Source organism: Trichoderma atroviride, chromosome 7 (assembly GCF_020647795.1).
Source record: "Trichoderma atroviride chromosome 7, complete sequence".
Taxonomy (NCBI): domain Eukaryota; kingdom Fungi; phylum Ascomycota; class Sordariomycetes; order Hypocreales; family Hypocreaceae; genus Trichoderma; species Trichoderma atroviride.
The window spans coordinates 2,243,317-2,267,390 of record NC_089406.1 but is presented as its reverse complement, the minus strand read 5'-3'; the positions used below and the strand labels follow the sequence as shown (position 1 = coordinate 2,267,390).

Genomic DNA, 24,074 nt, shown 5'->3' with positions numbered 1-24,074 from the left:
GATGCAAGCAAAAGGTAACCCTCCCCTGCGAAAAAGAAACAAGGCTCCAATGCCTTGATTGCGCCAACCACAACGCCTCAAAATGCCTGCTCTCTGGTTCGCTGATTTTCATCTGCGCCGAACCCAAAGAATCGGAGCCAGGGTGGTCGTTGTTGGATGGTGTGCGAAGAGGGGCACAAACTGGGAGCTGCATCTGGAGCCAGTTGCTGGGGCTGGAGCTGGAGATGGAGCTGTTTTATTCAGCCCAACAGCTCTCTCGTCCTTTCTGCCTCATTCGACTCTGCACGCCTCATAGGGCGGATCCGCCTTGCCGCTGTAGGTGGCACTATAGAGATCCATGATGTCTAGGCCGATGTAGGAAATAGTTATGAGGTATGGGGGCCGCTTTGGGAGGCACTGCGATATGGCTCTCATCCATCCACAAGATTCACACAAGATTCACAGCGGGCGGCCTACTCGCATTCAAGTTGCAGCCTGCCTTGTCACGAGTCGACCGACAGCCATGACAACGCAAAGTTGCAGCCGCAGATGCTGTGTTACCACCTCGCTTCGCCCGCGCGCAGGCATCAAGTTCCCTCCGTTAATGCCCATCAAGATACCTGGACCAGCATCCGGTCGACGTTGGGCGACATTCAGGTTCTAAGCGAGGACAAGGAGCTCTCGCCAAAGAGGCAAAAAATCATGAATCAAGGAAAATTTTTGTCCACGCGGCCTGCCTTTGCCTGCCTGCCGACATGTAGATGTGGCTATGCTGCCGGACAATTACAAGCAGCATGTTGCTCTGAGCTCTTCCACTGCCAACCGAGGCCATTTAATTGCTCATTCCTGCAGCTTTGTTGTAAATTGGCGCAGCAGCCGTACCTTGTCGCCATGATTGATGTGCTCGATTAAGCATTGATGCCAGGCCATGCCTTGCCAGGCCATGCCTTGTCTTGTCTTGCCCATCAGGTCGTCCGCTGCAAATGCCACCAACATCTAGCCGACAGAATAGCACAATTCCGAAGCTCAAAACTATCTTGCCTGTGGCAGCCCTCGCTCAAAGGGTGGGAGATGCTCGGCAGCTACAACAGCCGGCGCCCTCAGCAGCCCCATGCGCGCATTCGTGGCATCGGCACTGCATTGCTTCCTCGTTGTGAGCTGCCTCCCATTCCATATAGTCCATCGCGAAACGAATGTGATAGATAACCGTGAGCGATAGATTAGCGCTTCGTGCGCAATGCAGCACGCCCCCAGCGCTTTGAATCGGGGATCTATCTAATCGGAACCAGCCCCGCGATCCGCATGATTAGCATGCGAGCCTCAGCAAGGGAGGCACCGCGGCTGGCGACGGGAAAAAGGGCTGGTCAGTTGGCTCAAGCTGACTGGTTGGCTGCGAGAAATGGCCGTTTATGTCTGTGTGTCTGTGTCTTTGATGTCCGTGATGCCTGTGGTGTCTGCGACGAGGTGTGCCTATGACTCTGGTTTCCTCACTGTACGTGCCATGTCTGCGAATACATGTAGCATCTACCTGCTTGAAACCATCGCTCCAACCAGCTAGTCCATTTGAAATGGCTGTCACTGTAACAGAGAATGGTGGTGACAGCAAGCAGGCGTTCTGTTTGGACGCCTCCCGCCGCCCTGTCCTCTTCGATTCGGAGCTGTGGGTGTGCGCGGCATCGTTTACGAGGTAAGATAAGCTGCCTCCCGAGCCACTAACCAGATTCCATGGCGCCTGCGGCTATACTGCCACCCCATCAGCTTGCCCATCAGCTTGCTTGTAATTATTGTGAGCAGTAACAAACGCTGGATTGATTTCTCAGCCCAATTGCCAAGTGCGTATAGTCCCTGAAGGAAGGGATTGCTAGTCGTACGCGTACCTACACGGATATGGTGGAATGGCCTGGTTCTACAGAATACGCCCGCCGCTGTCTGCATTGCCTTGGGGACATGTACAGAATGGGCAAAATCCTTTACAGTATAGACCTGTTCACACGTGCCGCTCCCACTGCAGCACACACTCACTTACATGTACGTACTTGCATGTGAAATGCTGCTCGACAGTAGGTGCAGATGCATGGAGCTGTCCAGACCCGGGATAGTTCATGCTACCAGTCTGCCAAGCTCCATGCCATCAATGCGAGGATGCGTCTGCGTGCTGTGTGCTGCACGCCTCGCTACCTCAAACGGGTCTGTCTCCTGTTGTCCATTCTCCAGCCCGAAAGGCCCCGGGTCCAATGGCATCAGCAAGGCTAGAGGCGTAGGAGTACAGTAGGAAGAGGAGGGGGAGACACAAGAAGAGGAGCAGATGGTGCTCCCCTTTGTGTTGGAATGGCCCCTCCAAAGGAAAAGCGAGGCGGGCATTTCAGTCCCAGCCGATTGGACAGTCCCTGTTATACAGGCCGTTGTCGATGCAACGTCCCTAGTCCTCAAGCCCGGCATTAGCAGAGAACCGGGTCTATGCGGTACATCCGCCTTGAGTGACTGCAGTTGCTGGTGCGCTTAGCACGGAAAAGAAATAGACTTATAGTGTAGGAGCCCGTACTCGTACAGCTAAACACACAAGCTGTGGGATATGGGTATGGCAAGGGCAGAATGGCGATGCGCCTTGGCGATTCGCGCTACCTCATCGCTAGATGCCCAGATACTAGTAGGGAGGCATACATGCATGGCATCTCTCACATGCCCTCTCTGTAGCTCAAGAGAATCCCAAAATGCTTGTTAATTCTCCGCGCACCAATGCCTGTAATCGTCCAGAGCAGGTACAGTAAAGTACTTGTTCTTTGCACACCCAGCACTCAAGACTCTGCATCCATCTGCATGTGTGGGGACTCCAGAACGGCATGGGGTTGCCAGCATGCAGGAGGCGCTCTGCGGTCTGGCCTGGCGTCTAAGATCCAGTCGCACCGCTCGTATATAAGCGTACCGTGCAGCCGAAGGTGTGTGCGCTGGAATATGTCGCCTCTGCTGGCCCATCCACCCGGAGGCCAGAGCTTGCAGCCGTCATACATACAAGAGTGAGTGGTGATGCTACGTCGTTCTCGATTGTAAGCGGTCCACGTACGAGCTCAAACGGCTCCAGCCAAGCTTTTAGAGCTGCTGCTAGCAGGAGCTTGGCCGGCCCCGACAGTCAACGGCTCCTCTCCCTACTGCAGGTCCCCAGCCTTCCGGATCGCGCAGTGTTTCGTATGAAGTTGAGAGAAGAGAAAACGGGCTCGGCTAGTGGCCTGTTCTGGTTAGCCCGCGGGAGACGCAGGCTTGCTACAGGCAGATGCCGCAGGATCACGGAGGGAGGGCTAGGCTATGTTGCCGTAAAAGTCAATTGAGGATGCCTGCCAGGTAGGGCTGCGATAGCTGTGGAGCTTGGACTTCCGCCACTGTTGTCTCTTTTTTCTCCAGGTATCGCTCCAGCATCATATAAGCTGTCGCCGCAATGACCGACGAGATGCAGGTGCCAGCATCGCCAGCATCGCCAGCAGCGGCGTTGGCTCGTCGCGCTTCTGACGGAAGTTTCCCGTGGAAACGGTATGTGCCTGGGGTACTCCGTTGGCCGAGTCCAGCTGAAAGCTCGAGCATCTGAAAGCATTCTGACGAGAACAAGACGTCAGTTCGCGAAGCGCGAGCTCCATACCGTCGCAGCAGCGTTTTCACCGCCGGCCAGCGACACACGGCGGCTGCACTCAAGCCGTCGCAAGGAGCTGTGATGGTGTCCCCGTCATGCACGCCAATGCACAATGCAAGACCCAGATGCATGCTCGTACACATAACCATGGCAGCCACTTCGCGGTGTGGCCAGAGCCCAAAGCACTACCTGAAACCTCAAAAGAATCGCGGAACTGCGCTGTCATGGACCACTATATCGCTCAGAAAGCGAGCCCGACTTGCATAGAGCCAGTGACTAGTCCGAGCTGTGCTGCTGGAGTATGTCGAACGAGCTGCAGAGAGCGCAATAATACATAATAAAAGTGCTGCTGCTTATAGCTCGTAGACACCATGGAAGGACATCCATCGTACGAAATATTACCTACAAGCATTGTGTCGCTGACCGGCGATTTCTGTCTGACATCAGAGCATCTGTAAATGGCAGCTCTATCTCAAATCTTCCTTCATACCAGCAGATAATACCTACTAGTACCAAGGTAAGTAGGCAATACACACTTACCCAACTGAGATACCGAGGCAGTGGGTTATAGCGTACCAGCGAGAGGCAGATCAGTTACCTCCAAGACCAAGCCAAGGTACCGGTATGCGCAGCAAAGCCAACAACGATCGTCTTGTTGGTTCACGGAGCATTTTCGCACTTTCCCGATGGGAGCCGATTAGACGCTAGAAGGTTGCGGGCTTTAAGCTTTGATTCTAGCGGCATCGCAGGTCCAACACCGATGAGCAGCATAGCAAGGGCATTTGTGATGTAGCCTCGCTGCGGATCGTCGTTACTCGGCGGCAACATCTCCGTCATCATTTGCCTTGATGTGGAAGAGAGTCGTCCTTCGTTCATCAACATCCAGCAACCGGCCAGTGGGACGGAGAGGAAACAAGAGGACAACATACCTGTAGCTGCAGAGGCGGTCGGGGATGCGGGCTCTAGGATGTTGCCAACTCAGCTGCTACACACCTACTAGCAGTTGCGGTAGTAGTGGTAGTGTAGTGGTAGTACGATATACGCTCAGATCATGATTCGACTTGCTCCTCGGGCGCCCCGACTTCTCCCACAAAACAGCAGAGACCACAGGGATGTGAGACTCCATGTGGATGGATTGGTGCGAGAGACGCAAAGGCGATGCCGAAAGCGTCCATGGCTTGGAAGCTGTGCAACGCGAGCAAACGCCCTTTGAAAACAAGTCGTACGGAGCAGATAGAATGGGTGCCCAGGAGAATCCTGGACAGCTGCATGGTCATGGATAGTTCGAAGAAGGGGGAGTAAAAATTTTTCTCTCAGGACGCAAGTTGGCAAGGTAGGTAAAGAAGATGCATGATATATGAGCGCTAGTAGACTTGGGTGAAGTTCTCGTCTCCTGTACACACGGAAACGCAGACATAACGCCATGTCAAATCTGCCAGCCGCCATTGTTTTCGAAACCATAGTAGCAGTATAAATAAGGTGACCATCTGGCATTGAAACGAAAAGAAAATACAATAGCCTGGTGCCTAAACGAACAAGAGCAAGTGTAGACAAAAAAGTCGCTTGACCGTTGCTTCAATCCCCAGCCCAACTCTGGAGCTGCCAGTGTCAGCCGTACCTACTTACAGTACCTTGGCAGATATGGATGCGAATGAGCCTCTCAGCTTCTCCCATCAACAACAGAGCTACACTCAATCGAGCATGGATTACGCCGAATGCACCGAGTACCCGTCTCGTACCCCGTACGCCGGCGGGCTTCACGTCAAGGTGCAGGTGCTGATGCCGTCTTTGGCCTCGAAGCGCCTGCCCGTGCCGTTTCGAGCAGAGAGCTAGGAAGCTGCAAGTTCTACAAGTACAAGGAAGGATGCATCGTCACTGGTGCTAGCCTGAGGTATCCGCAGCCACGAGGGCTTCATGCCGGTCTCGTCATGGTACAAGGTACTGCCTGCCTGCGCCATTCTTCCGCCCCTATCGCGTTGCACCGAGTTTCTGATACAAGCTGAGACTTCAAGCGTGTGCCGTACTAAAAGCTTTCAGATGCAGGCTCAAGCTCCAAACTGCACCTGATGCCCTCTCCTCTCTTGGGCATCTGAGAGGCCTCTTCCGCCGCTGCTCGCGCTCGGCCTGCCGCTTCATTCTTGCACTCGTCGGGATGCGACATACTGTACTGCACCTGTGCGAGAACTTGGTGCAACAATGGCTGCTTACCGCTCATCATTCTCTCTCCAGGACCCGGAGCGAATCTCGGCCGCCGCATAGATGAGGGTGGAGAAGCCGCCATGTGGATGGCCTCAAGTCCAGCTGCCCGACGCCTCAACGGAAATCTGTCTCCGAGTTCTGCCTGTCTCACCTGTTGACATTGCGGCTTTCATTGACCGGGCTGCGACATGTTTCACTCGCTGCCCCCCCAGCTGCATGAAGAAGCATCCAATTCCATCCCCCTGCAAGCAACCCCGGTCAACCGGTCAACTAACCTTGCAGGAGCCGGGGCCGTTTCTCCCCTCCCTGCCTCAACACGCCGAGCTCTGGTGGTAGGTGTTGGCGTCACCGCTGTTCAAGAGAGAGTGAGAGAGGGAAAGAGAGAGAGAGTGAGAGAGAAAGAGAAGGGGGGATCTCTGAGAGTTGTCCTGCTCGCCAGGCGCAAACACATACCGCCATGGGCCGGATTGCATACATTCTATCCTTTGGCCGCCCAGCGTCATCAGCGGAGCCAGCAACTGCTCAGGAGCTGTGGGGCGCTCCACGGGCAGTATACAGAGCCTTGATGACAATATCATCGCAGTATCAGGCATCTTTTTTGCGAAAAGTGTCAACGCAGTTGGGATTGTGCGTCTCGGTTTCGGCCTGATGAAGCAGCAGGTCGCCGAACCTAGTCACGCCATGGCTTGAGAAAGACGGACAGCGATGCAGAGAAACCAGACCGGTGAGATAGCTTAGTGCCTGTCTTCACATGCGTCGGGCAGAGCTGCAGCCGGCCAGCCCGACTTTTCAAAGGCCTTGCTTTTTGCTCCATGCAATACAGCGTGTGTCACGGCCGGAGGCTTTTTGGCGAAAATCTGAGAAAAGGTGCGCTCTCACATCTCTAGAAATTGTCCCAGACACGTTTGTTTCTTACACACTTGAGCTCTGCCACGTCGGTTCGTCACTGCTGCGTTGTCTGTGACGTGGATAATCAAAGCACATGGCCTACACAAAACTGTGAGCTTTCCCTACAGCTTCGAGCCTGCATATCGACTCTCCGTCTCTCAGAGATACCATCATCCAGCCACTCCCCCATTCAAAATTTCAATACAAGCAAGCAAGCAAGCAAGCAAGCAAGCAATGGCATAGCTACAGTACGACTATCCCACCGCTGCTACTCTACTGCATATGTATTGTGGGTCAAAGCGGTTGACCTTGCCAGGCAGCTGAGCCTTGGAACCCGATCTTATCCATGGTTCTAGAATTCGTCCCAATGTCAGTTTCTAAGAATAAAAAAAAAATCATGCATTACAAGTCGCCAAATTTGGGTTCTCCTTCCCTCTTTACATTGGGATTGCTTGGAAATGTGATAGTTCACAATCAATGCATGGTTGGAAACCTCCTTTATCACTTACCTGGTGAGGGAACAAGGCCAGCCTTTAGAGACAGAGCACGTCATGCATACCAAAACCTTCTACACCGAGTTCCTCTTTCATGAGATATTCCCTCCAAACTCATCCCAAAGCAGTTACTTGTCTTGGCGTTGCTTTCCCCCGCAACTTGATACTGTACGTGGGAGTACGGAATACCAGGTCTCCGGATCGTCGCCCCTCCTGGTCTGCCGATATTATCAGGCTTTCGTAAATCAGCAGTTTGCTTGGCTGAAGCTTCTCAGCTACAAAGGGCATTAAGACGTGAGCAAATTACAGCTTGGTGTAAGCTGTTGTTGCAATAGAGACGATTGGCCTACGGTTGATTTGGGTGTTGGGATTGCCACAATCCTTCCCCCAACACATCAATTCATCATGGGGCCTGAATACTTCGCACCAGGTGGAACATGGTTTCCAACTCAATCATCAATGTCTTCTTACTTTGGCTTAGGATGCCAACAGCAGGGCGTCTGTCATCGTCGGATAACTTTCTTTCTTCTTCTCTCTCCTGTACATCCAAAGACACCCCGGGTTCACGCAGTGTTGCTACAACCAGTACCTACAGTAATTTATACAAAGACACCTCCACCCCCACAGACTGTAAACATGGTGTGAAAGAGTAGAGCTCTCACCCATACAGGACGCGATGCCAGTACCCGGGCAAGTCACGCGGTGTTTCTTTCCTTTTTCCTGGCAGTTTCGGGGCGTACAAACGCCTCAGCTTTCTGATTTGCCCAATTACAACCTTGCAGATGTAGCCGACTTTGATTGGCCTGCTTGGCCAAGTCACTGACTGTGCTTCTCCTCTCTTTCTGCCCCCCCCATGAGAACAAGAGATCTTGACTCTGCAGGTCTAGAACAAGTTTTGGACGTTTTACGGCATTGGAACTCCGAGGTCAGGCGAGTTATGCAGCGCCAAAAGCAAGCCTCCTGCAGCCAAGCCTACCGATGCTACGCACTGCACAACCCAGATCGCAACATAAAGCTGAGACATTGTGTGTAATAAGGAAAAGTCCGATTATGTGGCCGCCCAAAGTGAGGGGCGAGGGTTGATAAGTTTCCCCCGTCTCGGCTAGTAGGTATCAGTACAATGTGTGTCTTGGAAAATCCCCGACCTGGGCGTAAGAGGGGAAGAAGGAAAAGACAGACGTTGTTGTTGGTTCAAACGAAGCGTTCTCCACGGGCTATACGAGTGCCGAGACGGTACTAGTACCGCCAGAGGGGAACCGGCATTAGCACACAATCCTCGGATCCGACATTTGCGGGCCTCGATGGTATTATTTACACGGTTTGGAGTTGTCTTGGTTGGCCAGATAACAGCTGCAGTGGTGCGCCGGGAAGTGGTCATTTGTCTAAGCCTTGGTCTAGACTCTTGACCGCCTAATGGTGGCATAGAATATGTTATCTCTGTGGCTGCTTCTCCCGCTGCTCGTATCACAATTGTGGTGGGTTGAGAAGATTGTAGTCGACAAGGCAGCGAGAGGCCTCTTTGGAGCAGACCCTTTGGCGCAGACTCTTCGGATCTCTTGCAAAAGGCCAATTTGCGCTCCATGACAGGCTAATTCCATCTAAATGTGTCGTATTCCGAGCAACTACTCCATCTAAAATGCTATATACCATCGTAAAAATGAACATAGCAGATTTGGTCTTTGCCGCTTGAAAGAACCTTGAATAGCTGTGGGCATAGTTTGAACCCGAGCGGCAGTGTAGAGATACAGATCGTAGATTCCAAAGAAAGTCATGAAAACTTCTCGGCCGATAATAATTTTCTCTTTTGCCATCGGCCATGTCGATCAATTTGGAGAAGAAAGCTTTTCGCAGGCCAGGGTAGGCCCTCGCTCCTCTTTCTGTTTTGCTTCCGGAGTCCGTTTGATCGACGGCTCCATATGCTGAAACGGGGTACTGGCAGCTGAAGAAGCGGTGGTCCGAATGTTTTGTTTGCCTCGAGCAGGTCATCTCTTTAGATGATATTTATAGGCTTGCATTTGGCTGCTTTTTTCGCGAGGATTAGAAGGGGGGTAAAGCGCATTCTCTTTGGAGGATTGGAAGAAGATAGGAAAAGATGGCTTTTGACAGCATGGTTGAATGTGTAGATGGATGTTGTGAGGGCGTCCATACGAGTTAGGGGATAATTTACGTTTTATTTTGAGGAATGATAAACTTTCGACCACGAATGAGATGACTTGTTATAAGCATGTGGCGTCCACTCGAGCAATATAGGAACAAGAGACGATCAAAATTGTCTTTTATTCTTATTTCATTCTTTTCCTTTTCAGATTTATCGTTTGTTATTCTATGCATATATGATTGTAAGCCTTGATTGTATAAACGTAGACTGCGGCTTCTGAAAGAGTAGGCAGACATGTTGCTTTATCTCTCAAGACGTATAAACGATAATTACCAAAACGTAGCATCTCTATAGCCAAAAGAAGGAGGATTAGGTTGGATTTTCGTCGATTATATCTTGGATGAAACAATTCTTATCAAACTTTTCTTGACGAACCATCGGAGAAGCATACACAGCGCGAGTTTCAAGATGTTGTAGATTACGTTGGACATGCATGTTTTAAGCATGCGAACTTGCAAACGTTTCTTTTCCGTCACCTGTCCAACAAAACGTTTCTATTATACCATTGCTTAATTATCATCATCATTCTTTAACGTCTCAACTTGGCATATATTGAATTGAACACCATTGGGTTGGTTCGCGGCCCCAATCATATCAGTGTTGACGCTGCCATCGACAGGACAAAGATGATACGTGCCGTGAAATGCAATGCTTTAAGTAATGGGAAATGCAGATTTCATTTTCATACATCTTATTGAACATGAGTCCGGAAATGATCCTCTTACAAACGGATGAGCGCCTGTGAAGCTCGAAGATGAAGAGTGTAAAGACGGACCTATTGGTTATTGTCTTTGGCTAGAAGTTCCCTACATGATTCGCAGCATGGCCTCTTCTAAGCTGGTATTTTCCATTGTAGCAACTGCTGTGCTAGGAGTATCGACTAAAAAGATTATTCCGGAGACATATTTTCTTTTTTTCAGGCCTTTGCCAGCTAGAATGTGACGTCTTCAAGGGGATAGTTTCCAGTTATAGATTCAGGTATACTCTCCTTCTCCAGCAAATGAATCGTATCCAATAACACCATAGTCCGAAGTAATAACATATCAATCTTTATCATCATTTGGGCCCAATCTCTGACTGCAAAAACGAAATATGCTTCCAAATCTCATCAATATAGTAGACACGGAATAGAATAGATTCCTAGACCAGCGGCATCGGCAGCTTTCATCTCGCCCCACCTCAGCCTTGCGGGGAACCGGCAATCTCACCAGCCACATCCAGCCACAACGCAAAGCGCTGTTGCTTCCAGCACAGTAAGCAGGCAAGCGCCTAAGCTCGGGAAGAGCGACCCTTTCACAAGCCTCCTCCGCGCGCAGCATCAATGTACCTTTTTTACTTTTTTTTTCTAAAACGCAAGCCGCCTCAGCCTCGTTTGTCTCGTTTACCAACGTTGTTTCCTCCAATCACGAGATAAGAAGGGGAAACTAAATTGATTTTCATATATTTTACCAAACCAGTTATTTTCGATCCTTTCATTGTTCAGTTTCTACCCTTCTTATACAAGGCCTGGGCACAAGTACCTGCTACGGCCCCCGACCAAGATCGAAGCCCCGTCTGATTGCGCGCGCCGCCGGGAAGTGGTGTTGGCAGAACTGCAAAGGCGGGAGAGAAGCTGCCTCTTTGCCTCGCCGAGTTTCGGGCAGGTACGCCATCGCATCGCCGTCTTCATGGCTTTGGACTCTTCTTTTGTCCCGTCTTGTACTATTGATCCTGCTTTGCTGACCCAATGGCTCTAGCTTGTCCGGCGGAAGAAGAAGCCAAAGGGTGGCTGTCCCTCGGTTCAACACCATCCGTTTGCCATCATCACCGTATCCATCGCACGCTCTGCGGGCCTTGCCTCGTATCTGCCCCTCCATCTAAACTCTCCTACTTCGACTCTCGGAATCCCGACCGACACATTCTTCCATATTCTCTCCTCTTTTGGCTCGGAATATCGCACGCGCGCGCCTCTCCGTCGCTTCTTCGCTTACAAACCACCACTGCGCATCACATATTCACACATAATCCATCATGTCGCAGAGGCCGTCTACACCAGTCAAGGTGCCGTCATCGGCGGCAAACTATACCCCCGCGACGCTAGATCCAGACCTGCGATCGCAGATAAACACAATCCTGCTAAAGGACGGGCACATTACAAAGTTGGTTGCTTGCCAAACCACCACTCCGTACAAAGAGAAAGAACCCCATCCATTAACAAATACTACCCGTCTTAGAATCCAAGAAGCCCTGCTCCACGCCCTCAACTCCAACTCCTCCAACTGGCCCACCACCATCCAGAACCACGCCCTGGCCCTGCTCCGCTCCGGCGAAGTCACCACATACCCAGCTCTCCTCCGCCGCGTCCTCGAAGACGTCCGCGAGGGCCAGCCCTCCTCGACATCCAGCGCAAACGGCAAATCATCATCAGCCGCCGCAACGACAAACGGCAATGGCGACACCAAGAAAACCAACGGCACACCAGCCTCCGACAAACCGCCCCTCGCCATCCCCACGTCTGTAATAGAAGAGGCCCTGAGAATCACAAGAGAATGCCTCGACTCTGTGTGCGAAATCGAGGAAAAGGGCAGCGGCTAGACATCTCAGTCCTCTCCTCCTCTTCCTCATTCTTCCCCTTCTCTCGTTGTCACTCTACCTCTACCTCCTTCTCTTCACTCCTCTCCGTCAAAAACATCAATGTTTAGCTCACCTCCAACAATTGCTTCAATTAATACAACTGCTCCAATTGCGAAGAAACGGCGCCGAGTGCTTTTAAAGACAAGTCGCTTGCCGCCGGAGTAAAAATTAATCGCTTCTCTTTCCCTTTTCTTCTTCTTTTTTCCTTGGCTGATTCTCTGCTCTTCTCTTCGTTTATTTTGTTCTGGTTCGATTTCTTCTTTTGTGGTATAGATAAGGAGGGCACGCGAGATGGGGTTATCGGGGAATATAGCTTCTTTTTCTTGTCCTTCCTCCGCTCTCCTGTTTTGGGACGAGCGGCAAGGAGATTGTATGTGGCTTTTTGGGAGCGTATGGTGCATTATATGATTTTGAGCTACCAGGGCGCATATGAAGTGTCTGGAGACGCCTACTAGGTGGAACTATCATACAGACCACCGCAGCTTTATATAAATTTTATATCAGTCGTATTAGCATCACAAAATATGTTGCTTCTTCATCAGCAAGCAAATGACTGAGTAGTTCATCTCTGACCATCTCCTCTACGCGTTCGTTGAATTATAAGATACTAGTGGGTTGCTCACTTCGCGGCTGGCGTAAAAATGGTGTAAGTGGAATCAATTGCACTCTTCTATCAAGCTAAAGTAACTTATTCTGGTGTTTTCAATTCCCAGTGTTCCCATCCCTTAATCTGTTTAATATCAAAATGTCCTGAGAATATCTTAAGTGGCCGAGCGCCATGTTTTGAATTGGCCCAACTCTGGCCATCCTCTGCTGCCTTCCTGAGCCGAAATAGTTTATCATACGATACCGTGACTTGGGCTTCAACCCAATCAATTGATGCTGATAGATGCAGATGCAGGAAGGAGGTCTTTGACTGTTTTCTTAAATTACAAGAGAATTCGGGGAATAACTTCTTCCTTTGCCTTCTGTCATCGCACTTTAGTCGTAGAGATCGTCATCGTTGCCTGCATCACCGAAAGAGTTGCCGGCATTGCCGGCGTTACCACCCTCGGTTCCATCGGGGAACTTGAAGAAGGCGCCAGGACCAGCGTTCTTCATCTGCTGTGCAAAGGCCTCGTATCTTCGGATCTCCACGTCGCTGACGGAACGGCGAGCCATCTGCATGGCCTCCTCGAAGTGAGCCTTTGTCAGCTCGGGAACAGGGTCCTCGGCATCTTCATCGACATCCATGTTGTCTCCAGCAGCCTCACGGGCCTTGGTGCGCTCAATGTCAAGTGCGATGGACTCCTTGATGGCAATCTTGACGGCACGCTGGGTGATGAATCCCAGATCGGCACCAGAGAAGCCATGTGTCTTAGAAGCAATGTAGCCAAGGTCGATATCACCAGCGACAGGGGTCTTGCGCAGCTGAGCCTTGAGAATACCAAGACGGCCAGGCTCATCAGGAAGGGGCACATAGATGAGCGAATCCAGACGACCAGGACGGCAAAGAGCAGGGTCGAGCTGCTCAGGTCTGTTGGTAGCACCAATGACGAAAACGTTCTTCTTTGAAGTCATACCGTCCATTTCTATTCATGATGTTAGCAAACGATCTCACGTAATCCAAGTTTTGCGGAATGTTAATGCAGTAGACTTACCAGTCAGAAGCTGGTTAACAACACGGTCGGAGGCACCACCAGCATCGCCGACAGAGCCACCACGAGCCTTGGCAATGGAATCCAACTCGTCGAGGAAAACAACGCAAGGAGCGGCCGCTCGGGCCTTGTCGAAAATATCTCTAATGTTGCTTTCTGATTCACCGAACCACATGCTGAGAAGTTCGGGTCCCTTGACGGAGATGAAGTTGGCAGCGCACTCGTTGGCGACGGCCTTGGCCAACATCGTCTTACCAGTACCAGGAGGTCCATAGAAAAGAACACCTCGGGACGGGGAGAGACCAAACTTGAGGAACTTCTCGGGGTGGTCGACGGGATACTGAACGCTCTCTCGGAGATCCTGCTTGACCTCCTCGAGACCACCAATGTCCTCCCAGCGAACGTTGGGGACTTCGACGACGGCAACCTCGCGAAGAGCAGATGGGTTGGACACGCCAAGAGCGAATCGGAAGTTCTCCATGGTGACGCCCAGGGAGTCCAAGACTTCGGCGTCGATGGTGTCCTCATCGAGATCGATGAGATCCATCTTCTCACGAATCTGCTGCATAGCGGCCTCAGAGCAGAGAGCAGCAACATCAGAACCGACGTAACCGTGGGTCTCGGCAGCAATTTGCTCCAGGTCGACGTCATCGCCCAGCTTCATGTTCTTGGTGTGGATCTGGAGAATCTCCAGACGGCCAGTTGGGTCGGGGATACCAATATCCACCTCACGGTCGAAACGACCGAATCGTCGCAGAGCCGGGTCAATGGAGTTGGGTCGGTTGGTGGCGGCCATGACGACAACGTTGGAACGAGCCTTCATACCGTCCATGAGGGTAAGCAGCTGAGAGACGACACGACGCTCAACTTCACCGTTGGTCTTGTCACGCTTAGGAGCGATGGAATCGATTTCATCGATGAAGATGATGGCAGGTGAGTTCTTCTCTGCCTCCTCAAAGGCTTTTCGCAGATTGGACTCGGACTCTCCGGCCATTTTAGACATGATCTCGGGACCATTGATAAGGAAGAAGAAGGCGCCAGTCTCGTTGGCAACAGCACGAGCCATGAGCGTCTTACCGGTACCGGGAGGACCGTAGAGCAAGACACCACGAGGCGGCTTGATACCAATTGACTTGAAAAGCTGGGGGTGGCGGAGAGGAAGCTCAACCATTTCTCGGATTTGAGCCATCTGCTTGCGGCATCCACCAATGTCGTCATAGCCGACCTCGTTCAGGTTGTTCTCTTCCTCCTCTCGCTGGATAGGTTCGCCCTCGCAGTGAATGACGGTATCCTGAGCCACGATACCGTATTCCGGAGGATCCACCTCGACAACCTTGAATTCAACTTGTCTCATACCACCACGTACGATAAACAAGTCTCCTTGCTTGACTGGTCTATAGGCTTCGCGGAAGTATGGGGCGAGGAAAACGTCGAATAGTGAGCCAGTAATGCCCTCGACGGTGTCGGCAATGGGCAGCACAGCAATTCGCTTGGCCTATTCTATGATTAGATATGCAACAATAGCAATTCAAGATATCGAGTGGACTCACATATTTGATGTCGGGGCAAGGGGAGATGGTGATCACGTCACCGTGCTTGACTCTGAGGTTGTGGCGGACAACACGGTTGATTCTGGCGCTTCCCTCATCCAACTCCTCGTCGGCAAGAACGATCAGGACCGTCTCTTTTCTCTTCTTGCCTCGTACAAGGACGGTGTCACCGCGGAAGAGCTGGAGGGCGTCCATGGTAGCCTCGGACAAGGCAATGATACTGTTGTCGTCATTGACGGCATCGGTAACCCTGGTTTCAGTTAGAATATAGTTGGTCGTCTGTGTCTGAGGAAGGACACCTACATCAGCTGGTTGGGCTTCTTCTTCTTCTTGAGAATGGCAGTGGCGGTGTCATCTTCCTGTCATAGAGTTAGCTTCCCCGCCCTGGATATCTAAGCATGGCGGGCTGAACGAACGTGCTTGATCTCAGCACCGGAGGGGTCGCTGCGAGACGGTTAGATGCTTCCAGGTTCTCGACAACCATGCCAAGATGGCCTCCAGATGGGATCACGTACGTCAAGTTGACCTTCTTCTTGTGCTCTTCAGGCTGAGAAGCCATGGTGTCTAATGACGACTGAGTTCACGACGACGTGGGGGGATGATGACGGAAACAAAGCCGGGGTTCGTGGAAGTCGAGAAAAAAACAAAATGCGAATGTGCTTCCTCCTCAACAGTGGTCTATGGGGGAAGAAGAAGGAGGATTCGATCTCGGATTTGGCTTCGGGGAGGATGATATGAAGGAGAGAGAGTCCAGCGGCGAAAGCTAGAGGTGTCCGGAGAGTTCCTCAGCGATCTGGCACACAACTGACGGCCTAAAGGCACCCGGCAGAGGGGCACGGGCCAATGACAGCGCCGGCTGCCCTGAACGGAGCGGAATATCAATGATGCTCGGGCGCTGCGCTGCGCTATAGCGGTCGTTTTGTCACTGCAAGGCTGCAGCTCGCCCCAACAGAGTGGAATCTTCTGCCACCTTCCACTGAAAAGCCGCCAGGCAACTGGGGACGCGCAACAGCCAGCTGATAGCGTGTACATACGATAACCAGCGGCAGCCTGGCGGAACGGTTTATTAAGCAGAGCAGGTTCAAGACACGTTCAGGACAGTTCCACGTCTTGCCACGGAAGGCAGCAGTTTGCCCCTTGATGCAAGCTAAGCAATTGATGGTAAAGAGAACTAATTGACCATGGTGAATTCCAATCTCTTTTGCGGTTTTTCGCCGCACGGGGGCAAGCATAGGACGAGGCCGTTCAATACCTTGATGGCTTCACTTTGCCGTAGCTATTGTTTCGATGAAGTCATACGTCCGAGGTACCAGATATTGGTGCCACTTGTTGAGCTAACCCTTGACAGCTCCATTCACTTTTGCAGCTCCAACTATATTCTCACTGCTCAGATATTGTAACCGATGATACTATTAACATCCAAACGCCAGTCTATCCAATGCTGCTTTTTCCACCTTTTCTGTCATTGCTGTAAACATATCTATGCTGTAAGTCTGACTTCGTTTCTCGCCGCCTGTATTCCAAGCTTCTCTTTTCAGCCACGACCACTTGCATCAAGCATCCACCCAGCGTAAGCCATTGCCCTTATAAGCCAATACACAACCATCGTGGTAAGTCTCATGGCCGCCCATGTGTCGCTCGTGGCATATCCAATATCGCCTACCCTAAAACGTAATATGCTGGGTCTGAGCTCTCTCCTATATTGCAACACACTTAAAACCCAGGCTGCCCGTATACACGGGCTTATCGCCATCCTCTGAGGCTTCTTTAAACTTCCTACTCGCTTTCAAATGTATTATTGAGATAGTTGACAAACGACTCCCGTAGCGAATCGGCAGCCATGTTCGTCACCTTCTCCAGCCCAATCCCCCCTCTGTTCAGCCCCATAAAGGCCCTGCGATGTCTCTGCAGCTCTGGCAAGCCAACCTTTCTCGCCGCCGGCAGCTCAATAACAAGATCCTTCTTGCCACCGGTGCCAAGGGGCACTTTGACCTCTCCGCCGCCATCGTCGCCTTGCTGATCCAAGATTCGCTTCACAATGTCTTGTGTTTCACGATCTAGCACGTATAAGTAATCGCCACTCGCATCGCGCCCGCGTGGCTCTGTGGCCTGGTTTGGCTTGATAATCTTGCGGCCTTCTCCAGCAATCGCCTCCCAGAGAGAATCAAACGTTCTCTTTACTTGTTCCTCGTCGTCTTCCCATATTACTGTAAACAGAGGGCTGTCCCAGCGAGTCATGGGATTGGGCTCTTCGTGGCGGAAGACTAGATTCTCCCAGTTTGCTGGCGCATATGCCTCTGTGGTGTCGCTTGGTGCCTCGCTTCCCTCTTGCTCGACAGCAGCCTGGTCTCGTTTTAACCTGTCTTCGTTGACTTGCTGTGCGCGCTCTTTGGAGCATCCAATCTGCAGAATGCAGCTCGGGGTTCGGACCGCTTTCGCTTCACAGTGTAGCTGGTACCGCCAGCCTTTGATGTAGTTTAGTCCATCCAGAATGACAATGTCCTTGTCGCTCAGAACTCTCTTGACAGCTCCGTAGATGGCTGCTCTGGCATTCTTTTCGCTCGCATTTGCTGATCTTGCGTGCACCGGCACCGTAGAGAGATCGTATACAGATCGGGATATCGAAAGAGAGTCGTCTGATACCAGATGCAGCCGGTACTTTGTTCCGGCTATGCGGGCGGTGAGATAGTCATGTAGTTGCTTCGCCCGCGTCGACTTGCCCGACGTAGGCAGACCCGTGAGAATGATGAGCTACAGAGAAAACCATGACAGCCATGTTAAAATGGGAACCCCTCTCTTGCAGGATTTGGTGGCGTGGTGCTTTGTGCGTAAAACCACGCAGCGAACAACGTACGTACCGGCATCTTGTTGCCGAAGTCAAGGACAATCTATCCCTGGAATTCTTCTTGAAGCTGTCGCATGCATGTGGGTGGAAAGGATTTTGTGTGGCGGTACATGTGCTCTAGCTTAGTGCCGTTTTTGGCGGTGCGAATGAGAGGCGCCGAGCGACGTCACTGTGAAATGTTTGCCGGTGACAGACGCCATCCCATTCGGTATATGCGTGGGTACTTTGCGCTGCCATCAAATAAAATCGCTTAGTGTAAAGGGAGGTTGAAATAATACATGTTACAATTATTTGGATTGTGTTGCTTTGGTTTGGATTTGACAGCGGTTGTCGACAGTACAAGTTGGGCGCGATCACGAACGAAATTTGCGCCCAAGATCTGTTATGATGGATTGTAAGAAATAATAACCAACGAAATAGGCAAAGAGAAAACGGCTGGATAGTGCATAGACGGCGGCACGAGAGTGGCAAGGGGAGGTGTACTGTATATGTTGATACTCTTGTGGTAATAAGAGCCTTCGATATCGGACAATATTATAATATCCTTAGCCGAGCCACTGGCAAATCGTTCAAGCTTCGTTCAAGCTTCGCCTTGGCCGCAGAACCGTTAATTGCGGGGGGGATCTACAGAGTATCTGGTCCAATATTGCTTACAGTCACAAGCCGGGCTTCTCCTTGCAGAGCCACCCAAGTCGGTCTCGTTCAGTATACCTGAGGAGGCATATGAACAAGATAGTCTCGCTAGCGCTCTCTAGAGATGACCCAAGACCACGAGGCTTCGTAAACAAGCATTTCGCCTTGGCAAATTGGAAACGATTTCCGCGTAAACTCGGGTACGCCGTCCCGCAGCAACGAACCAAAGAGAGCAGAGGATGCAGCCAAATAGGAAGATGTACGCGGCTGAGGCAGCCGCTCTGAACTAAACAATTTCCCTTTTCGAACAAGCCATTCGAGGGTTCGCTGCCACTGCTGGCGCAATTGCAAGCTGCTGCACCGCCTCGACGCGCCAGCCGCAGCCCTTTTTTACAGCGCTCTAGCTCTCAAAACGTCCATCCATTCGAGCAAAAAAGCCCGATGCCCGTATTAAACTAGCCCCGACTGCCGATTAAGTGGACTTCAGTGGGTCGCGGCAAGCTGATAAGGCGCGATAAGGATCGAAAGCCACCAGGGGAATTGGAGATGGCGCTATTCCATAACAAGTAATCTATTCGACGCAGCCAATGAGCGTTGTCGGTCCCTGGGACTTGGGAAATCCTCCAACCTTTTGCTGCTCCTTTCGAGGCGTTGACGACGACGGGCTCATTAAAAGTGTTTTGGGTGGAGGGAGCTGACGAAGGGTGCAGTTGTTGCTGTCAGCCTAACGGAGTCAGTATGTTTTAATGCGTATGGAGGGTTAGATAGTTTTTAATTGAAAAAGTTATATAACTTGAGCATGCTTCGCTTTGTTACTGGGAACAAGACTTACACCACTATCATCTTACTCAACTCCCAATAGACTCACTCAAGCAACATCTTTACTCTATTTCAGAAAAGAAATTCATATCTGCTTAGTTTGTCCTGTCTGCAAATTTTTGCTTACCTCGACTCATCTTCCTCTCCGCTTCGAGTTCCGACTTGGACGTGCGCAAACACACTCTCAACACCACAATGGGCCGTCCTCTCCAAACATACGACGACATCGCCATCGCCGAACTCGCATTCTACGTGTTCGCACTAGGAGGAGGCATCTTCCTCTGCGTCAAGCATGGCTTCACCAAAAACGCCGGCTTTCGATCCCTCGTGCTCCTCTCTCTCGCTCGAATCATCGGCGCCTCCTTTCGCCTGGCAACCATTTCATCGCCCGACAACATCGATCTTTACATTGGGTGGATGACGCTCAACGGCATTGGTCTTGCGCCTCTGATTGGGCTTGCCATTGGTCTCTTGTCTCGCGTTTTCGAGTCAATCCAGCAGCGAAAGGGGAGCGTCATCATCAGGCCTCAGTACCAGAGATTTGTTGAACTCCTCATGCTGCTTGCCATTATCCTCCTGATTGTCGGCGGTACGCAATCCAACTTCACAATCACCGACGGCAAGCCAAAGGTGGACTATTCCACCATCAGCCACGCCGCCGAGGGAATCTTGATTGCCATCGCGGGTCTCCTGGCCCTTGCCATTGTCATTGCCATCTTGAACCACAAATATGTCGGTGTGGGCGAACATCGCATCATCTTCACCGTGGCTGTTTGCTTCCCATTCATTCTCGTTCGCCTCATCTACTCCTGCCTCCTCATCTATGGCGGTATCACTTCCACTGCCTGGCTCTATCTGGGTCTGTCGTCTCTTATGGAGATGATTGTCACGCTGTTCTCGGAAGTTCTTGGGTTCAGCTTGGACAAAAAGGGGCCGCAGCCAGTTCCTAGAAACGACGAAGAGGGGCAAGCTTTTAGCAGTAAGTAGAATAACTGCTTTTCGAGAGACTTCAATGGTGGGGATGGTTTTTCAGTATGGGTTACTAAGGGCGAACAAAGGTTACAATAGGGTCAGCGCGGAACGGGAATGGGATTATTAAAGTGATAAATACTCTCTTGAGGTTTATGGCGAGACAAAGTGATACCTATACAAAGTTTAGATCGTTTTTATTCTTTTCACAAAAGAATCATTGGTTTTTTTTTTTTTTGACTATATTTAGTTCCTAGATATTATCTTGTTAATTCTCATTGGCTCCGTTATCTAAAAGTCATCATAGTCGTTCGTCTAGATGTAACTGAAACGCCATGTGGTATATGTGCATATCCAAAAAGAAAAACTTCTTGAAGCAGAAAAGAAAGCCCCAAATGCTACTCTTATATCCAAGATTCAGCAGCATTGTCGCATTGATATTGTTACCGTCCCTAACATCCCCTTTACATAACCGTACAGCAAGCCTTTTCCAACTTGCGCAGGAGAAGTGGAAGAAGGCCCTCGTCGTAATCGTCCTCCTGCTGTTGCTGCTGCTGCTGCTGGTGATGTTGTTGCTGGGGAGGCCGGTGCTGGCCACCCTGCTGCTGTCCGTGATGCGGCTGGTATCCCTGGTCTTGATTGCCGCCGCCATATCCGCCATGCTGCGGCGGAATTGGCTCTCCGCCCTGGAGATTGATGTATATCCGCCCAGCATTATCCTCTGTGCTATAACTGAGGCCCAGCTCGCGGCAGAGCTCCTCCACCTTGGGCTTGAGCTTCTGAAGGTGGTTGGCCGAGTGGTTGCCCTTGCCGACAATGGCGTGCAAGTGCGTCTGGCCTCGAGCCTGATCCGCGCGGATGCGCTGTTCGAGAATGCGCTCCGCCTCTTCGACGAATTGGCCGTGGAGGTCGATGCTATCGGCGTCGACACGGCCAGGGGCGTTGTTCTCGCGGAAGATGTACTCGGACGCCTGGCGGTTGTACTCGTCCACTTTGGCACCGTGAGCCTTGCCCTGGTTGGATAATTCCTTTGCTCTGGCGCCGTCGCCATCTTCGTACGCGCGCTTCGACTAGAAGCATCCGCCAAAAAGCGTGTCAGTCTATTCTTTTCGCAACCAGCGCCCAATGCATGCTGCAAGGCTAGATAGAAAGAGCCACACCGGCCGACGGTTCAACGTACACGTTCGAAGCAATCGCCACGCTTCTGGGCTTCGGCGCGGGCCATGTCGCGAAGATGGTCGTACTCGCGCTCAACGTCGGGGTTCTCCTCATGATGGAAGGCTAGACATGCTTTGGTCAGCCAATTTGAGAGCCAGGCAGGGCAAACCAGCAACTTACCGCGACTGCCCAATTGCGTCATAGGAATCGACATTTTTGCTGTTTGTCTAGACGAACAGATTCCAAAGAGATTCGAAGATGCTCAATTCAGCGATTTGGGACACGAGCGACGCTGCGCAGACAAGAAGCGCCGTGGTCTGGAGCAAAACTCGGTGGTTGGAGAGCTGGGCGCTTGGAGATTTCGGGAGGCCGATTGAGGGCGGTACCTGGCTTCGAATTGTTGGCGCGCCGGCGAGTCGGCTTGAACCCGAGCCAACCATATCTGAGGAAATCGGTCGCATTGCAGATCGGCGCCTCCACTGACAGCGCAGCATTCAATAAGCTTACTGGCTTTTATTCCACCAGTTTCAAGATGAAGATTACTTGACTGCCGCGTTGTAATGTTGGTGATGTGCTCAAAGTATGGATTTGCATTCTTGCATTTAATAGCATCGTATAGCTACAAAATCTGGCAAGTTTGACTGCACGTCCAATTGAATCAAGCTAGACTTGTAAATCATTGTGAGAAACAAGTGGTATCAGTCGAAAGGCTGGATATTGAACGTATGAAGCACTTTGCATCATCACCGAGTGTAAAGGGCCATGTGCAATCCTCGCTTTCGCTTCCAACTTTAGGTCATTTTTACCTTTCTCGGTCAATTTTTTTTTAAACTCCTATGATACTCTAAACGTACTTATGATTCTCTTGTGAGAAAATGATTTCATCATATCATGCTATTTAGTAAGTTTGATCAACTGCATGTGATGATATGCTGCGCTACGGTATGACGTTTGAGTTTACCATGGTATAAACAGGCTCATAACGAAGAATCCATGTATGGACATTGCTGCTACATTGACACGTGTTGGGCACAGTAACAATCCTACTGAGTATAAAACGTCTGTCTCATCACACTTGAATCATCTCGTCGTATTCTGCCCTTTTTTTCCCATCGCGCTTACAGTTACAGCCATCGCCTTGCATGCTGCCCACGTGCGTACCCTAAATATCCCCATCCAGCATTCGGCTAAATCCCCAGAAGCTCTTCCAATCTCCAGAATGCACGAGATTGCGTCTAAACATGTGCTCTTGATACGATAGTTCCGTCGAACCAGCCTGCAATGGGATTCGCTGCCTTGAAGCCATGTGTTAATCCCTGCGTGACTAGCAATCTGGTGAAGGCACCAGCAACGCCCATCTCATGCTAGCAGCCGGCCAGGGCCCGCACCGGTGATGATGGAGAATTACAAGTACGGGCTTGGCGCAGGGCGATGAAATTAAAAGAAGAAGAAAATCAGTACTAGCACGGAGTGCCTAACAGTGCCTTTTTTCCGATTCCTGGAGAAAAATCTCGTCGTAATCAAACATGGACTGCCCGTTTCCGTTACTTTGACAACCTCAACCTCACGTCTCTCTGCCCTACCTAAGGCTAAGGTGCTAAAGGGGGCTGCACTCTGCGGTCGGTTCTGTCTCTCTCCCATGCGTGTTCGGAGAACTCCAGACATGCACGGTGCAGTTTTTCATTTCAGAAAACCATATAAATATCTTGAAACTCGAATTAGATGAGACGAGGGAGGCCAGCACCGACCAGCTATCCACGTGGATGTAACGGTGCAGATGCGCCGGATGATTCGAGATTGAGCTGAAGAAGGCGAGATGAACGTTTCGATATGGGGAAAGCGAAAGAAGCGGTGTAGAGGTTATTGATCCTGCTTATACGCAAGGTCCGACAGGCATTTGCTGGTTTCATCACCTTTTTTTTTTTTTGCAAACGGCATCACGATGTTGATAGAACCCTAGTCTCGACGCTCGCTTAAATGTATTTCTCCTCAGGACGTGCCGCGGCCGAGACGGTATCCAGACACGCGTCGTATTAAAAATCACCAATATCGAACGACTGTTGAAGAGAAAGAAAGATTAGGTAGGGATCTGTCATTGATTCCCAGCCCTATTACGGAGCATACGAGTTTCGGAAGTAGACAAGGGAACGAGACGGGCATCGTATCCTAGCCGAGTGCCCTGGAGATCGCGGACGCCATCGCGCCAGGGACAATTTTTGAGAAGCCGCTGCAAACAACTTTCGTCATGGTTTTGTCTGCAACAACCTTGCCGTTCCCTTTTTTTGCTATTCCTGCTCGGCAGTTTTTAATCTTTCGTTTACTTTGGTACGGAAATTATATCTCATGCCACCATATGTTTGCCTATCTACTATTTTAAGAACACATGGTAGGAGTGGCTAGTGGGTTGCAAATGTAATCGATTTACATCCCGTAGGAAATAGATTTGTATACCGTACAGAGAGAGTCATGCTCTCAGGATTTCACCGAAGATCATGATGATCACATCGCCATCC

The 24,074-nt window shown here is 51.0% G+C and overlaps 9 protein-coding genes across 9 annotated transcripts; 5 read left to right on the top strand and 4 right to left on the bottom strand.

The window, feature by feature from the left end:
- Positions 1 to 528: 528 nt before the first annotated feature.
- Positions 529 to 891, top strand: TrAtP1_012764 (uncharacterized protein; the record flags this gene model as incomplete). Its single annotated transcript, XM_066115669.1, has 1 exon — positions 529 to 891. One exon carries the CDS (start codon positions 529 to 531, stop codon positions 889 to 891), a length of 363 nt encoding a protein of 120 aa, XP_065971768.1.
- A 2,403-nt stretch (positions 892 to 3,294) lies between these two features.
- Positions 3,295 to 3,747, bottom strand: TrAtP1_012763 (uncharacterized protein; the record flags this gene model as incomplete). Its single annotated transcript, XM_066115668.1, has 1 exon — positions 3,295 to 3,747. The coding sequence occupies one exon, from the start codon at positions 3,745 to 3,747 to the stop codon at positions 3,295 to 3,297; it is 453 nt and encodes a 150-aa protein (XP_065971767.1).
- Positions 3,748 to 5,239: 1,492 nt separating this feature from the next.
- TrAtP1_012762 (uncharacterized protein) lies at positions 5,240 to 5,431 on the top strand (the record flags this gene model as incomplete). The annotated part of the gene is made up of 1 exon (XM_066115667.1): positions 5,240 to 5,431. One exon carries the CDS (start codon positions 5,240 to 5,242, stop codon positions 5,429 to 5,431), a length of 192 nt encoding a protein of 63 aa, XP_065971766.1.
- Positions 5,432 to 5,621: 190 nt separating this feature from the next.
- TrAtP1_012761 (uncharacterized protein) lies at positions 5,622 to 8,912 on the top strand. The gene has a single exon (XM_066115666.1). It carries the CDS (start codon positions 5,986 to 5,988, stop codon positions 6,361 to 6,363), a length of 378 nt encoding a protein of 125 aa, XP_065971765.1. The 5' UTR covers positions 5,622 to 5,985; the 3' UTR covers positions 6,364 to 8,912.
- Positions 8,913 to 11,347: 2,435 nt separating this feature from the next.
- Positions 11,348 to 11,911, top strand: TrAtP1_012760 (uncharacterized protein; the record flags this gene model as incomplete). The annotated part of the gene is made up of 2 exons (XM_014088490.1): positions 11,348 to 11,475; positions 11,551 to 11,911. The coding sequence occupies 2 exons, from the start codon at positions 11,348 to 11,350 to the stop codon at positions 11,909 to 11,911; spliced, it is 489 nt and encodes a 162-aa protein (XP_013943965.1).
- Positions 11,912 to 12,593: 682 nt separating this feature from the next.
- On the bottom strand, positions 12,594 to 15,893 carry TrAtP1_012759 (uncharacterized protein). Its single transcript, XM_014088489.2, has 6 exons — positions 15,653 to 15,893; positions 15,554 to 15,581; positions 15,441 to 15,496; positions 15,138 to 15,387; positions 13,591 to 15,082; positions 12,594 to 13,521 (listed from the first exon to the last, which is right to left on the bottom strand). Exons 1-6 carry the CDS (start codon positions 15,694 to 15,696, stop codon positions 12,932 to 12,934), a joined length of 2,460 nt encoding a protein of 819 aa, XP_013943964.1. The 5' UTR covers positions 15,697 to 15,893; the 3' UTR covers positions 12,594 to 12,931.
- Positions 15,894 to 16,121: 228 nt separating this feature from the next.
- TrAtP1_012758 (uncharacterized protein) lies at positions 16,122 to 18,232 on the bottom strand. The gene is made up of 2 exons (XM_014088488.2): positions 17,996 to 18,232; positions 16,122 to 17,888 (listed from the first exon to the last, which is right to left on the bottom strand). Exons 1-2 carry the CDS (start codon positions 17,999 to 18,001, stop codon positions 16,914 to 16,916), a joined length of 981 nt encoding a protein of 326 aa, XP_013943963.1. The 5' UTR covers positions 18,002 to 18,232; the 3' UTR covers positions 16,122 to 16,913.
- A 1,397-nt stretch (positions 18,233 to 19,629) lies between these two features.
- TrAtP1_012757 (uncharacterized protein) lies at positions 19,630 to 20,421 on the top strand (the record flags this gene model as incomplete). The annotated part of the gene is made up of 1 exon (XM_014088487.1): positions 19,630 to 20,421. One exon carries the CDS (start codon positions 19,630 to 19,632, stop codon positions 20,419 to 20,421), a length of 792 nt encoding a protein of 263 aa, XP_013943962.1.
- A 446-nt stretch (positions 20,422 to 20,867) lies between these two features.
- Positions 20,868 to 21,775, bottom strand: TrAtP1_012756 (uncharacterized protein; the record flags this gene model as incomplete). The annotated part of the gene is made up of 3 exons (XM_014088486.1): positions 20,868 to 21,473; positions 21,584 to 21,684; positions 21,742 to 21,775. 3 exons carry the CDS (start codon positions 21,773 to 21,775, stop codon positions 20,868 to 20,870), a joined length of 741 nt encoding a protein of 246 aa, XP_013943961.1.
- Positions 21,776 to 24,074: the final 2,299 nt, after the last annotated feature.